The sequence below is a fragment of the Pocillopora verrucosa genome, chromosome 1 (genome assembly GCF_036669915.1).
Source record: "Pocillopora verrucosa isolate sample1 chromosome 1, ASM3666991v2, whole genome shotgun sequence".
NCBI classification, from domain to species: domain Eukaryota; kingdom Metazoa; phylum Cnidaria; class Anthozoa; order Scleractinia; family Pocilloporidae; genus Pocillopora; species Pocillopora verrucosa.
The window spans coordinates 31557607-31572167 of NC_089312.1; the positions used below are offsets into that span (position 1 = coordinate 31557607).

The 14561-nt window shown below is 36.5% G+C and overlaps 1 protein-coding gene across 1 annotated transcript; it reads left to right on the forward strand.

The window, feature by feature from the left end:
- The first annotated feature begins 9844 nt into the window (after positions 1-9844).
- Positions 9845-11560, forward strand: LOC131768446 (angiopoietin-related protein 7). The gene is made up of 3 exons (XM_059084186.2): positions 9845-10027; positions 10334-10717; positions 11163-11560. Exons 1-3 carry the CDS (start codon positions 9901-9903, stop codon positions 11381-11383), a joined length of 732 nt encoding a protein of 243 aa, XP_058940169.2. The 5' UTR covers positions 9845-9900; the 3' UTR covers positions 11384-11560.
- Positions 11561-14561: the final 3001 nt, after the last annotated feature.

The window sequence follows — 14561 nt, forward strand, 5'->3', positions numbered from 1 at the left end:
TTATCATGTCTGGTTTTCTCTCCAACTTCAGCACGGTTAAACTGTACCCATATCATACTAAAAGGTTTGCCTGACTGATGTATTTGTATTGATTTGATAACATTAGTAGCACCATTCGTCATACCATCATCTGTTCTAGTATTGAGAGATCTTAGTCCTTTCTCCCACTGCTAACCTTGGATGGAATGTAACTGTTTAGTTTTCTTGGGGTCACTTGGCATTTGTTTCAATATTCTGTCTTTGAACTCCAGTGACCGAGCACTAATTACACCATCTTGAGCCTTAATAAAGTACTTTTGACTGACAGTGCAATATGGACCTCGTTATTAAGCTCATTTACTTTGTTATTCTGAACAAACAAGTGTGGTGCATCTCTAGGGTAGTTAGCACTACTTGGTAAAATAAGCCTTTTTTTCAATTACATAATGTCTTTGTTAGTATGATTACCTTCTCTTAACCTGTTTAACATTTCGGCAAATAGTTTACTCTGTCTTTGCCTCATTATTTGATTCAGTTCAAACATTTTGAAAAGCTCTTGCCAGACATTAGGGGCAAGGATACCATATTCATTACTTTCTATATGTTTGAATATATAACCATCCATTACAGGCTACAGTTGAAATAAATCTCCAATAGCAACGATACTAACACCACCAAAGGGTACTGAGCTACCTTTCATATCTTTTAGTCTGTTGTTGAACTGTACATTGAACATAGTGTTATCAACCATAGATATTTCATCTATTAATATAAACTTAACACCGCCAAGTTTACATCTTAGTGTATTAAGTCTACTTGAGTTCAGAGGCTTGAAGATCTTTAATGACTGACATGCTGTTATGGCCAGAGCGCTATGAATGGTATTGCCTTTAACATTTATATGCTGCTTTACCAGTAGGTGCCAACATCTATACTTTCAATTCTGAAAAGTTATCGCCAGCCCTACTATTGTAATACTTAAGTGCTGCTTGATACAAGGCCTTGGTAACATGTGATTCACTACACCTGCACCTCCACTAAGGACACAGTAGAATGGTTCATTCCACATTTTGATTAAATGCAAGACATATTAGAAGAATTCCTTTTGTTCTTTATTTAACATCTGTACAAGGTGTCTGTATTCACCTTGTAATTCATTTATCAGCAATGTTTCAGTGTTCAGATCAGCTGATGGTATACCTAAATCATCTGATAAATTATAGCTTTCATTAAAGTCAGGATGCAAGTCCTGGTTACCTTCAGCTACATCTTGTTGTACAAGATATTGTGTACATGGTACAATAGTATCACATGTGTCTTCAATTACTACATCTCCTGTTGTATTTCACTGAAATCTTCATTACATATAGCATAATGCTTCACTTGTTCATTGATTGCATAACATAACAGCAGGTACTGTTATTGGTAAGAAGAGCATCTTCCAGGTAAGTCGGTTTCTTCATTTCTCCATGGTGTAAGCAGCATTATAAGTTCATGGTAATTTTTTTCTGGTTTAGTTTCCTTATTCAATCATACACTCCTTATTATTCTCGCTTTAGTTCTTCTTTTAGTTTTGCTAGTGCTCATTATCATCATTCTGATTATCATCAATGAAAGCCTCTAATGGTAGACCATCTACATCACTTCATTTGTTTGTTTCACATATGTTTTTTACTACAATCATACCAAGCCACCCAGTTTGCCAATGCTAGGTTTTCTAATTTTGTTGGGCTTTTACAATACCTCTCTAACAATCCACTGATACAGATTTCTTTGCATTCATCATTCATGTCTTCAATTTCATTCATTGGTTTCAAAAGCTCTACCCTCTCATCAGGGGGTGACGTATAAATACTATAAATACTATATGTACTATAAATACTATAAATACTATATGTCGAGATGCTTTTCTCATAGGCAATTGTAATACGATGTACACTGCTTTGTGTGTACTGATCTACACATTATTAACAAATTTACTACTAATATCTCTTATTTGTTGTCTAATGCTATTATTCCTTTTTTTTTTGCCTCAGCACAAGCTTCCCTCAAAAGTTCACTCATTCCCTTCTGACCCTTTGATATGTAATTGACTATTGACTACTACACAGCACATGCATATACATCTAGTATATACTGGATATCCATGTTGGCCCGCCATGCACTAAGACAAGCAGGGTTGTAATTGTTTATTCGTAATTCATTTGGATTTCTTTTTAAAAATACAGTAGGAGTGTTAAGAGATGACCTTATGGCACGTTAATATTTTTCTTCTGTCACACTGATGTTGATGAGTAACTGATCAAAGGAAATGTCTTCTCCTTCTTTCATATTATTTAGATACCTTTTAATAGTCTGCCAATTACCTTTGTGCATTTTAAATTCATTATCAGCTGGATCTTCATCTAGAGGATAGAGTATCATGGCGTGTTTCATTGGCGGCTGTGGACAGTTGAACCTACATTGACTTTTGGTATTCTACGGCATATATGTGAATGTCTATTCTATTAATGGTTCGGATGCGTTGCCAGCTGTTTTTATCAAATGAAGGTTATTATTTCTCCACACGTTAGGCTTTTCCAGTTCTTTTATATCTTCCGCATTTTCCTTTGAGGTTTGGTGTTGAAGTATTTTCCGCACGCAAACAACCTTAAGTTAGTAAATACTAATTTGACAAAATGCCTAATTGTACCTAAATAAGTTATTTGAATTAATTTTAAATTTTCCCTCAGAAGCTTATGTTTGCCTTTTCGATTAAGAAGTCTTTGGTCTCTTAAGTGATAAAAACGAGTGGGTTGATTTAAATGGCCGAACTCGTGTTCGAGGAAGTCTATTCTGCATTGACCTTGGTGACGAAAATAAGTATGTCTGCAGACATTTCAGGCAAACTACCTGGTAGAGTCAGTGTTGCTAAGGATCAGAAATCTCTGACGATCTTGTTGAAGGATTGACCAGACCTCATTCTGGATACTGTTGCCCGAATTATAAGCATCGTGCTTATAAGAACTATCAATGTGCACAAAAGTTTTTAGGGTTACTTTTTAGGGTTACTTTTTAGGGTTCGATTCCGCTTTCGAGGAAGCACTTAAGTGTCTATCGGAATTTAACATGCCTCTTGCATTAAAATCGGAAAAAAAAGAGCAATTTCTACACAGGTTTTGGAAAGGATCAACTCGCTGTGTTGCCTACTGGCTTTGGGAAAAGCCTGAAACTTTAGATGTTGGTTCGTATAAAAGAAATCATAAAGAGAAATCTTCGAGCATAGTTGTCCTTTGTCCGCTTCAACGTATTGTTTATGATAAAGTGGAAGAAGCATCTTCGTTCGGATTAACGGTAGTTACGGTCACGGACTGTCGTGTGGAGGACATAGAGAGAGCGGCAAATATCAACTCATATTTGCGTCAGCAAAGAACGCTTTGGTGAAGCCATTTTTTCTGTTGATGAAAAAAAAGCCACATCATTTCACCAGAGTATGCCGGTTTGCATCAAACAGATTATTGCGTGTAAACCTTCGAGTGCTGTTGTTAGTGCTTTAAGTATCGTATAGTATCGTGCCTTCAAAGGCACCTGAATCATCAAGGTCGACTGTGTAGACAACGCTGTTTTTCTCACCCAATGTGTACAGCTCAGCATAGTTCTTTGCTGAAGTTAAAAACTGTTAGAAGTTTCATGAGCTGAGTTAGTCATGCACGTTCTGCGAAAAAAAAAAAAAAAACGAGGTTAGAGGAGAGGAGACGAAATAAAATCCTGCTTTAGCCGGCGTTTTTTTTTAAGCTCAAGAGCACTGATGGGTCGTTAATCCCCCTAGGAGGTTATCATAAATCAAACAATACATTCCTAGTTTTGTGTACGGAGGACGCCCATGGCAATGTTATTCTATTTTAACAGTTATGTTTTGGCGAATCAATCTGACTGATATTATCTTTAAACGATTTAATTCACAATAAATTGTGATCGCCTGAAAAGTGGATCCAAAACGGTGGGCTTGTCAAATGAGTTGTTAATCCTCTAACCGCATCGAGAAATGTCTGACCCTCAAAACCGGTCAGAGTTCTAAATTAAAAAAATAACAAATATTGCCTCAAAACAGTCTTTTATTGATCTTTATCGAATGGATATATGTAAGGTTTGTTACGCTTACATATGAGTAGAAAACAGAAAATTGAAGTCGCATCTGCCCAGATCCTTGACTCAGTAACATACAATACGGCGTCGCAAAAGGCAACTGAACAAAATTCGCAAAACTGAACCGAAATTTGTTTGTTTCATGCCAGGCAAAGCATTGAAAAAAACATCGGAAATGTATGATCATAACTAGGCAGCTTGTGCATTCTAAAAAAGTGTTACTCCACGGGAAATTTAACAACTCTTCCCTTAAAGTTTTCGCTCATGATAGAATGATCGCAATCGATACGAAGCCCACGCAAAGACATCTAAGTGTCTCGCGGCACGTTTCATGTGCGCATGTTGATTCGACTTTTCTGGTGATAAGTTACGAAATGAGCAATGTTCCTCTCATTGTGCTTCATTGGTTTGTGGGGATTTCATTATCTAACATCTCTCCTTTAACCACAAGTGGCACATTTAGTACAATTACGCGAGTGGGTGTGTGTTCTATCGTCGCAAATTAAAGAACATTTACCTGCGACGTTCAAATTCTCATGTTAAGTCCTGCTGATGCAATACGGATTGTGGTTTCCAGCTTCCTAATTAACGATAATGACACGAGACAAATTTTATGAATAAAAGAAAGAGAAGGGATAAAACATACAATTGAGTCGAGAGGTTACATGAAAAGTAGGCAGAACTTACTTTTCTCTCTTGATCATTCCCTTCTGGTAATCCCCTTGAAGGTTGGCGATCACGAACATGTATTTCTCCGTTCTCAGAATACCTTAATGTTGTAAATTCTAGTTTGACGAAATGTCCGGTTTTTCTTATTTTTCCTAACATTGCTTTTTTCAATGTTATCTCATTTGCCATAACATGAAACTACGACAATTTGTAAACAAAAGACAGATTAATAGCGAGGAAATCTAACAAAAGCAATTAAGGGTTATAAGCTTAGATTCCCTGATTACTTTCAATCCAAAAACATGAACATCATTGTCATTGTGACATGATTCGCTTTTTCTCAGACTTTGACGAATTTACCGTCCATGCAGCTGGCAATGAAAGCATTTAGTCCTAAAGGATATCATAGGATACGACTAGGCACAGCAACAAACCCAAATTATGCGTCAGAGTTCTTTTGATTCTTTTTTTAACTTTATTGTGACGGAGAATCATTTGTTTTTAAAGACTTAAACGACTAGCCAGCTCATCGAAAGCACAATATCACCTTTATAACCCCTATAAAGTTAAATTTCCAATATTTTCTGAAGCGGAAAATGCGACCAAACGACATAAGTAAAGGCAGATACAAATATGTTCAGTAATTAACTAGGAATTCTTTCCATAAACGAGTTTTAAACTCAAGCTAAACGTATTACTCAGAAAGGCTTTCTTCTATATTCTGTTGCCCGAGTCATGCACATCTTCTCTAAAGACCTCTTGAGCAATGTGCATATCAGTGATAAATTCCTCTTCATCTGCAAGTTTGTGTGCTTATATTTACTTGAACCATGTTACGACAAAATCGATACGAAAAAGATCAAGAAATATTTAGGATTGCTAAGGTATGTGCATATATAAAGTTTAATTTCCTTTACTTCCTCAGGAAAGAAATACGATATTGCGCTATATAACACATTTAATCACCTGTTTTCTAAGTTAAATAAAGCGATTAAAACAAATGTATCGTCCCTTTCTCCTAAAAGGTGGAGGTCCATTTCCTGAGCACGAAAAGTTAAGTCATGCGAAAGTTTATTAGCGACATTTCAGAGTAAACGGGATAAAGTAGTATCAAAAAGGCCTAAAAAACATTCTGGCTCATAGGTTCAAATCCCTTACGGGCCTGAGATTTTTTCAGACTTTATTTTCACTACTTTTTTTTTAAACGGTAAAAAACACTAGAACACTACTTAAAAGTAGTGTTTAGTACGGCGAAGATGCTTCCAAGTTCATTTCTAAAACCACAGTTCGCATATATGATTTCGTATATTTACAGTCATTTAACAGAAGGAGCTTTGCTTTAGGACCAAACAGTATATTAGCTGTATACCTAATTTCTCCGAGAAAGAAAGAAAAAAAAAAAAAAAAAACAGAAACTAAATAAATAAAAATAAAATGGTATACTATCTACAGTACATAAAGTACTATCTACATAAGTAACAATTGCATCGATGTTCGGATGAAATTTGGCATATTTTAGTTCTGAAATCTTTCAAGGACGTTGATGACCTTAGGTCTTCTGTTAGTTTGTTCCACATGTTTGCAGAAGTGTATCTGAAGTAAATTGAAGGACTAAAATGTAAATTGCCTGTGACCAGTTAGACTTAAAATCAAAGAAGATATCCACATTCAATGGGACAAACCTTCACCTAATCATCAACTTTATCGTGTTAATTCAAAACTTTCCTTGTAAATGCATACATTATTCTGTTTCTATTGTTTGCCTTGTCCAATCAGCATTTTGTTACACATTTTGAATTCAACGTTGTACTTTGTATCATTCAGAAGTGAAGATTTCAGAAGTGAAGATGACAGAAGAACTGTCGAAACATGTTTTTAAAATGTGTCGTAATTTTCTCTAAACTACAACGTTATAAGATGAAGCAATTATGACATCAAAAAGTCGAACAGAACTTTCATCTTCTCACTTCGGTAAGAACGAATGGCTGCTAATGAATCGCGCCTCTTCACTTACGAAAACAACGCCGATGTGCAATAGCTAAACGAAAGACTAAAACAGTTGGCAGTTACAGTTATACGATAACAATAAATTATTAGAGTTGATATTCTCTTGACGTTAAAAAGAGTTATGATTTTATATCGATTGATGAAGGGCAAGCACAACAGGTACCACAAAAGAAAAGAAAAAAAAAAAAAAAGAACTTTAACTACGCCATGATTGCTTGTACCTAATGCAGAAGGTTTACGCCACCACCTGGCAATGTTCTTAGTGATCCTGATCATGTGTCTCGTAAGTCTATGTGAAAAATAGTAGTCATAGCACTCATCGAGCAATGTCAATCTTTTAGGCGTTTGAGCGCAAAGTGCGCTCATTTTTTCCCTGAAGAAAAAATAGATAAGGGAGTTAAATAGAGCTGTTCTGAACCATTTGAGGAGATACATTTCACACAAGAACCAAAAAAAAAAAAAAAAAAAAAAAAAAAACAGCAAAACCAAAAACAAAATCAAAAACAACAACAACGATAAAATTGGTCATAAATTTAACTCTCGACGCGAGACTTTGTGTCTCCGGCTGCTTGGAAGGTTAAATGATACTTGCCTAAAGGGTAGATATTACTTTTTCGGAATACCGTCTAAATACCTAGGTAACACATTGAAACAGATACCAGGTGCTTTGTATGCCTCTTTGTGCCTTTTTTCGCCGGGAAAACTGTCCTAAATGCAGCTTCGTGAGTCATGCGCCGTAAACGCTTCGATTTTGATCATGCGTAGATGTTTTTTTTTTCTTCGCGAATTATTTTAGCCACGAATATATTTTGCTAAGACGTTTGATGGGTTGGAAGGCAGAGAAAAGGAACAAAGGGGACTAGCTGGTGAACTATATAAGACCATAAGAGGCAGCGAAGCCTTGTTTTATTAAAGACATCTTCACAAGGCAACCAGTTTTGTCAGTCGCTTTGCCTTCATCCCAGCTTTATCATTATAAGCTACTAGTGTGTATCTAAGGTGATTCCTTGTTGATATTCTAGTTTTCCACATGAAATCTAAATAATTAGACGTTAATATCGTTAATACCTTGGTGTTAACGTTAGAAACGACACAAACGTGTTAAATCAACCCTGAACCAGCCATGACGTCCTCTTAAAACTTTTACATTTTTTCACTTCCTTTAGGTAACTAAATGAAACTATAAAAAGTTAAGATTTTCTATTTCATCGTTTGTCGTGCAGTGAAAACAAGAGATTTGGTGAAAAACATTAATAGAGCCGGATTCCTGCTTTGACGTGACCTCTTAATTGGAAGCTAATCATTTCTTTTACAGCGGAGATTATCTTGAGGATTTTTATATTTTACTTGTCGTTCATTAGCCTTACACTCTTAAAAAAAAAGGTAAAACAACACACACACATAAAAAAATTAATATTATTGTAACCTTTTCTCACTGATACTCAAAGAAAACATCACGAAATGAGAACTTTCGACTGAGTCAGAAAGCAACAGGTTCGCGACTCACCTTGCTTTCCATTTTCATTAATCACATACAGGAGATAGTTTGTAAAAGTCTATCTTGTGAAAAGTCTCAAAGATTTCGAAGAGGAATCATCACCATTACTGATAGAATTAAAGCAAAGATCGATGAGTGCTAGCCTCCAGTCTTGATCCTCTTTTCGCCCTCCGGGCAGGATTAATTACATTTTTCGAACAACCACACGGAAATATTTGTTAGTAAGGCAGGGTAAATAAGAAAAGGAAGGAAACGATCAAATGAGTGGCAACCAATTATCTTTTTAATACTTGCTTGTTTTGAACTTTCTACGGGACAGAATGGGGGTTACGTTTATGTTAATTAGCATTGCTTCCATTGTAAAGTTGTCACGATATTGAACTACCTCCATCAAAGGCACAACTACCTAGAAACTAATTCAATTTCAAGTTCATAGAGCTCTCATGATCGGCAAGATTGTCGAAAAATTATGGTTGACGTTTCTCTTTTTGGCTAAGTGCTGCTAATGTAAAGCACTCCAGTAATAGAGCACATTGGCTGAAGAAATGTGTTATAATAAGTGAAAAACCTCTCGCAAAGAACAAAATATCGAAATATTTTATTGATTAAGTTTGATAATATGGCGTCTATTCCAGAGGCAATCTTTTTTTTTTCTATTATATTGAATAAAAAACTTCCCAGTTCATTTTCATAAATATGTGCATCGAGAGATTTCATAGTAGAGACAGGGGTTTCGTTTATTTTTCTTGAGAGATTCTCCCGTAGATTAAATAGTCTTTTCCTGAACCAATTAATAGAAATTCCGTCTTCGCCAAATTCAACAAAACGTTATTGGCTACAAGCCATAACGAAATATTTCTTTCATCTGTGAGTTACCGTATTTCGTTTTCCTTTGACAATACTAAATTATCTGCAAAATTGATGCTGGCATCAGCAAACGTTATTGATTACCAAAAATGGAGACAACTAAGTAACTCGGGTATGTGCAACAAGACACTTAGGGTCAGCCTAGTATACGCTAAGCCGTTGACATTTTGAAGCTCTGATAAATGGCTCGTAACCATACCAGTCTTATCCACTTAAACTGTTAACCGGCGCATTGGGATTTAAGGTGTTGCGCTGTTACTCAGTTTTTTTATGCGGTTTTTCGCAGTGAAGTCTCAGGACCTTTATTTCGTTTCTTGTATTGCGAGTTAACCTCAGACTAATCGTCAACCACATCCAAATGATCCTTGAGACTGATTTATAATCCTTTCAGATTTGAGAGGAAATGTGGATTTTAATTAGTGATTCCGTACTTTGTCGAGTATATTCAACCTGCTATGTGTCACTGACCCAGTCATAAATTCTTAATTCAATTTTTTTTCCCACGGAGTTTATTGTGATCGCCTACTGATCACTAAAAAAAAAAAGATATGTAAGTTGTTTATTTGTTCAATTTCCTTTTTTCGTGAGACACGGCAATGACCCAAAAATTCCAGAAGAAAGAGGATAAGAAACCGCTTGAAAAGATATAAATACAAGATTATGACCTTGCAGTTTCTGCTGTTGTTTGTACATGTTGTGTTCCTTTACAACCTGTATCTTTATAAAGTACCTGGATTGAGCCAGTGCATCCCATAATGAAGTCCTTACAAATAGCTAATAATTTGCTGCTCGTGACTCTTTTTGCGTTGTTTCAAAAATTAGTAACAAGGAGTATCGCTCCGATGGACCACAAAAATAGACCTGGAAACTGCTTGAAACAAGGTAAGAGAGTAAGGCAGTGGCTTTTTATACAGAGAAAACTTTTTTCTTTTGTGAAAACGTTTAATGCCCTTGCCACTCATGAGAAAAAAGAGGTTTATTCGCAAATTCCGTGATTTATCGTATATCTTATTTTTCTAAACCTCAGAGACTGGAACGGGAATTTAAAACACACGTCCTTATCTCCGCCCGTTTACTTTCCCTCCCCCCTCACTTCTCTCCCTTTCACGCTTTGCCTGTTAATTTTCAAAATACTATAATGAACCTCTCGTCACTTTACCTTTACACTACACATTTTAATTTCAACAGCTAAGGATTGTGCTGAGCTGTACAAATGCGGAGAAAGAATCAGCGGCGTTTACTCAATAGACCCTGATGGTTCAGGTCCCTTTAAAGTGTATTGTGACCAGACAACAGCAGGTGGGGGATGGACGGTGTTTCAGAGGAGACTGGATGGTTGCTTGGATTTTAACCGCGATTGGGCTGACTACAAGCGTGGCTTCGGTAATTTTCTTATTGGTGAATATTGGCTCGGACTGGACAAGATTTATCGTCTGACGCAAAATGAGACGGAAAACAGACTTCGAGTAGATCTGGGAAGAGTTAAGAACAAAGCGGTCTACGCTGAATATTCGTGGTTCAAGATCGGAGAGGAGAAAGCCATGTACCAGCTAAACCTTGGAAATATTGCAAGTAAGTCAATTAGCTTCCTTAAGGCAATTATGTCAACTGCAGCCACGACAACATCCTCAATAACTAGCATTTACGATTCATGCATGTCTCCCAAACGACTTTGTTGCGCTTTTTTATTTAACGAGAGCTTCATACTTCAGCATTCGTCGACATACGAACTAATTGGGAAGTTTATAGAGCACGAAAGATGCGTAAGAGTCGCTCGATTCGAAGTCGAACGCAACTCGAGCTTCATCATCGATATCGTCACCCTTGAATTATATTGATATTAATAACTATACCATCACCTTATGATTAAGTGGTATCATAATTTGTTATTGATATCATTATCGTCGTCTTCTTCATCATAATTATTATGTTATTATTATTTTACTATTGTTATTGTTATTATCATTATTATTATTATCACTATCAATATCATCGTTGTTGTTGTTATTGTTGGCAGATGCGACTGTCCATGACTCTCTTGAGTATCATAATGGCTCGTCGTTTGGTACCCGGGATAAAGTTAATGAACACTGTGTCCATAATATATCGGGAGGCTGGTGGTACGTCAATAGTACTGAGTGTGCTGTGTGGTCAAATCTCAATGGTGCTCATCAGCATTGTGGAAAGGAAAACAAGACCACTGCCAGGGTCTGGGCCAAAAAAGATTCATTGGGGTAATTTAGCTGTTACTGCAAGAGAAAGCGCTCCAATGACATCTGAAATGAAAATTAAGCCTGTGGACTTTCCTTAACTATTTCCTTCATACATGTATTGATCCACTTATATCTAGTCGATTACTTCATGAACAAAATGCGATCATTAGACCAATTGTTTATGTTAGTTGCAAGGTGAAATCTAGCAATAAAATGTTTAGAACACAATCCGTTTAGTTATTTGCTTTGTGTAACTTGTCTTGATTGCACCAGATTTTACGAGAAATATTTGTGTATCACAGGGTCCGGCGTCTGTGTAAACTGCTTGCGTGGAAAGCTGGCAGAATGAGTGCGAAACGGTTTATTAAACTAATTGCATTCAATTTGCCGTTTTTGATAAAGAAAAGCATGCTATTTTTGTACTAGTTTTGCTTTTGTATGTTTGGCTTTATGGTAGAATTAGTTAGATGGAACCGCTACAAGGGTATGATTTTAAGAGCGAATAAGCCAGATGATGTACAATTTTATGATTGCTCTAAGGCCATAACTAACACGAAGCTTAAAAGAGCTGGGTATAGAGTCAAATCTGAAAAGAGCTGGGTATAGAGTCAAATCTGGATGACCAGAGCTGTTTCGGAAGTGGGCTGCATGACGAACGGATGGATCGACTTGATTGACAGTTACACGGAGAAGGCAGTGTCCGTATTGCGGACGTGCTCTGTCTGTGCTTTAGCGGGTCGGATATCAAGGTTATGATCCTTGATCCTGCAGATCACTATACCCAAACGAGTTCGATTGAGTTCAATTGATCGGCGTTACATAAAATCTTATTGTTGTCGTTGTTTTTTTTGATAACTGTGAAGACAAGTTCTTGTCAAAGCGGAAAATTTCGCCAGATAGGATTACTTTTGCGTGGGTATTATTTCATGCTTCATTCTTTCTTGCCGATCATACATGAAGATAGTAGTTACATCCTCTTCATAAGACGTTTGACTAATGATTGCCATAAAAATAACAGTATTATTTCCTCTAAGCACACTCGTTAATTGCACCAAAATTTAAGTTTCAAGTGCACGTTTGCCTCTGGAAACACTCAGTATCTAATTGGCACGAATATCCTGTAATTCAGTTAAGATTTGGGTAAATATTTCACTGATAACCGAAAGTTTCACCCCATAACTCTCTACAAACCACTATTTTCGTCCCCACGAACGAAAACTAGTTCTTTCCCACTTTAAAAGTTCCCTTTTATAAAATTTCATCTCCTTTTCTTTATGGTTGAACTTTAATAAATCGATTGTTTGCCTGGTGTTATATGTTTAATGTGAAAGCAACGCTGCGTCTATCCACAACACGAGATCGAAAAAAGGAAATCTGTTGGTTTGAAGCGATGTAATTTTTAAAATCAACGATCCTTTTTAAAAAAAAAAATTCCACTACTGCACAAAAAACAGTTTATTTTCTTTGTGTGATAATCTGCTTCCAATACTAACTGTCACAATAGCACTTCTCCTCTTAACTTTTCACCCTAACTAAATACACTCAGCGGTCTTCAGGAGATTCTACAGAGAATATCTAAGAATTTTTAAAACACGGTGTATCACAGAGCGAGTTGAGTTATTGAAACTTTATGTAAATATAAGCAAAAAATTGTGTCAAACAGCTCGACTCCGCATTACTCGTGTCCAGGTTGTGCATGAAAAAACACGGCGAATAGTTAAAACCGATAAATGTCAGCAGATTGATAAGCTATAGGTGGGAACATAAGTATATTGTAAGACTTATATTAAGCGTATAGAAGCACTGAAGTATAATTAGTTAGGGCCTTGTTAAATTGTTTCAAAAAGGAAGTTCTTGATTGGTTAGAAGTTTTTATGGTCTCTCCCATTTGTAGCCTTTACTATTCGGGTCATTTACTGCTGGTATAAGTACAAATACCTTACTGGCTGATAATGATAAATATCATACAAACAAAAAATAAGCCAAAACAAACTTGTCCTTAACCAAGAGAATCTTATAATATCTTGCTTTAACAAAATAAAAACTTTTCATCTTTTCAATGGAAATAAGAATATGTCTTGTTAGAATCAGGCAAGTTTGTATATATTACGCAATGATTCGTGAAGGATTGAGAAGAAAACCCGAAGCGATCCGGTGTATTCCTGACAGTATGAAAGGTTACAAAGTTACATATACTGAAACGTAGGTGATTGACGGTAGTGGATGGTGGACGGTAGACGATGGACGGTAGACGGTAGACGGTAGACGGTAGACGGTGGACGGTAGGTAGACGGTAGACGGTAGACGGTAGACGATTGTTTTTGTATGGGACATGAACTGTCACACAATTGTGTGAGTGTTGCATAAATTTTCTTTCACGGTGTGTTCTATTACTACAGTCAACCTATATTTTATTGAGCGGTCACCCGTTGGGAATGGCGGGGTGACCGCTAATACAGATTGACCGCTTAATGCAGGTTTCACTGAAGGGGGGTGCCATGAAAAACGATATTAAATGTTATTTTTGCCATAATGGACTACTAAATGTATCAAAAACTTGCAGATAAGAATACTTCTAACATGGATTCCAGGATGTAAACACAGATGAGTTTTATTTTAGTGGCTTCACGGATGCTCCATATGGTTTTCAAAATGAAAAGCAATTTAGGACTGCATCTGCCTACTGTTGCATATTATAAATTATGGCAGTAAAAAAACAATGAGCTATATAGTATCCATACCAAAATAGTGAACAGATTTTGTACACTGGTCAATTGTCAGGCCGGGAACAGGGCAGGTACATGTATTAAATGAACATCAAATGTATTTTTGTTCAAAGCCTCGCCGCTCAGTGCGCTCTGCTTACCTGGCGCAGAAGGTATACCTGCCAAAGGTTTAAGGTTCGGTTCCTCTCCTGTCTCCTTTTTTTTTTTTTTTTTCCTTTCACTTTTTTGGAAAAGGTTGGAAGACGTAGCATTATAAAAGAAAGTTCAGGCTGTTGAAAAACCAGAAAAAAAAAAAAAAAAAGATTGCGTAAACATTTTGAATTCCGTTATAATAATAATATAATAGACTCCATCGTCTAGCGTCTACCGTCTACGTCTTCCGTCCACCGTCTACAGTCTAACGTTTATTGTCTATCATCTAATTTCTATCGTCTGTGTTTTAGTAAATGCCGATGGGAGTAAATTTTCGTGGCGAAA

Bases quoted from the DNA above. Each gene is read 5' to 3' on its own strand.
- LOC131768446 (XM_059084186.2), top strand. From the start codon at position 9,901: ATGAAGTCCTTACAAATAGCTAATAATTTGCTGCTCGTGACTCTTTTT. The intron at 10,028-10,333 runs GTAAGAGAGTAA...TAATTTCAACAG, and splicing joins TGGAAACTGCTTGAAACAAG to CTAAGGATTGTGCTGAGCTG. The intron at 10,718-11,162 runs GTAAGTCAATTA...TATTGTTGGCAG, and splicing joins AAACCTTGGAAATATTGCAA to ATGCGACTGTCCATGACTCT.